The 1864-nt window shown below is 45.3% G+C and overlaps 1 protein-coding gene across 1 annotated transcript in view; it reads left to right on the top strand.

The window, feature by feature from the left end:
• The window catches only part of cebpg (CCAAT enhancer binding protein gamma), a 2782-nt gene extending 924 nt beyond the window's left edge, over positions 1–1858 (top strand). The window contains exon 2 of the mRNA XM_031840141.1: positions 589–1858. Within this exon, the coding sequence (XP_031696001.1) occupies positions 683–1174 (492 nt within the window). The 5' untranslated portion in view covers positions 589–682 and the 3' untranslated portion in view covers positions 1175–1858. The remainder of the gene's footprint in view (positions 1–588) is intronic.
• The last annotated feature ends 6 nt before the right edge of the window (positions 1859–1864 follow it).

Genomic DNA, 1864 nt, shown 5'->3' with positions numbered 1-1864 from the left:
CGATGGAATCAGGTCAGCTGAGTTTCTGCAGGATGAATGTAGATGTAAATACAGAGGTTTTACTTCACTGTGAAGAAAGATGGAGGGAAGTACTGAATATGGGAACATTTAGTAGAGAATAAGGGAACATTTAGTGGAGAATAAGGGAACATTTAGTGGAGAATAAGGGAACATTTAGTGGAGAATAAGGGAACATTTAGTGGAGAATGAGGGAACATTTAGTGGAGAATGAGGGAACATTTAGTGGAGAATGAGGGAACATTTAGTGGAGAATGAGGGAACATTTAGTGGAGAATGAGGGAACATTTAGTGGAGAATAAAGGAACGTTTAGTGGAGAATAAAGGAACGTTTACTGGATAATGAGGGAACGTTTGGTGGAGAATAAGGGAACGTTTGGTAGAGAATAAGGGAACATATAGTAGAGAATAAGGGAACATATAGTAGACAATATGGGAACATTTGGTGGTGGAGAATAACGGTATGCTTTCCACTGTTTATCACAAGTTATAGAAGTTGTAATATATTGTTCCATACATGTGAAATAATCGGCATCCTGATAACTCATTTATTGATTTGTTGTCCCCTAGGCTCCATCGAGTTGAAGAATCTTCTGCTTCCTGTTTTCCTCCCGCACACCTGAGGAGAACTCAGAGATCAGCACCTGAAGGCAACACATCCCAGATGAGCCGGCCGTCGCAGGCGAAACTCACCACAACCGAGCACAACAACGGCGTGAGCGTCATCCAGAGTCAGACCACCACCACCACATCTGTAGCTGGCCTCCAGCGGGTCCCCAAGCTCCTCCCCTCGGCCGTGGGCGTCCTTAAGGCCCCGCCCCCCAGCAGCGAGATGAAGAAACCCTCGGCGGAGAAGGACAGCGACGAGTACCGGCAGCGTCGCGAGCGCAACAACCTGGCGGTGAAGAAGAGCCGCATGCGCAGCAAGCAGAAGGCGATGGACACGCAGCAGCGCGTCAACGAGCTCAAGGAGGAGAACGAGCGGCTGGAGGCCAAAATCAAACTTCTGAGCAAAGAGCTGAGCGTGCTCAAAGACCTCTTCCTGGAGCACGCCCACAACCTGGCCGACAACGTGCAGCCGCCCGCCGGCAACGGCAACGCCGGGGGCTCAAGCCCCGCCCATAACCCCAACGACACCTCCGCCAACGGGCAGTGAGGGGGGGAGGGGGGGAGGGGGAGCCACAGGGGACATTTTGATTATGCTGCTTTTTTTTTTTTTCTGTCACATCTTCACTTTTGTTCATTTAATCCTCTCTTCTGGCGAAATGTTTCCCACAGATTTATTTTTTATTTTCTGACATATCGGTCAAATCTATTAATATAATTTATTGATTTCAGTCTTTGGTATTTGATGTGAGACAGAAAGCTGAACTCTGATCCGACAGACCAAAGGATTGAACACGTCGATGATCGGAGGACGTCTGGAGGAACCAGAACTCTTTGTCCTCTACAGTCTGGATGGTTCTTCTTTTTATACATGCGTGTTTCTGTTGTAACGTCTAGAACCGATCACTTTACTTTAACAGTCCGTATTTATACAGAAAAACACAAATCTATTATCAACTGATCAATCTATCAGTTATTGGAACTCACCTTCACCTCCTAAAGTCCTCAAACACTCAGAGATAAATGATCTCAATCAACATATCTGATGATCACGTTAAACATCACTCATTCATCTTTTAGTGATTAGAGTGAAATATTATTAATAACAAAGAGAAGCTGCAACATGTTTGAACGTTTTTATTCATTATTGATTAAATGATATCGACTCTGTTTCTACAAATAATCCAGTTTAGAGGTGTGTGTGTGTGTGTGTGTGTGTGTGTGTGTGTGTGTGTGTGTG

This window comes from Anarrhichthys ocellatus, unplaced genomic scaffold (genome assembly GCF_004355925.1).
Source record: "Anarrhichthys ocellatus isolate YVR2014 unplaced genomic scaffold, GSC_Weel_1.0 scaffold2357, whole genome shotgun sequence".
In the NCBI taxonomy this organism is placed as follows: domain Eukaryota; kingdom Metazoa; phylum Chordata; class Actinopteri; order Perciformes; family Anarhichadidae; genus Anarrhichthys; species Anarrhichthys ocellatus.
The sequence above is the reverse complement of the archived record's forward strand: the minus strand, read 5'-3'. Positions and strand labels throughout refer to the sequence as shown.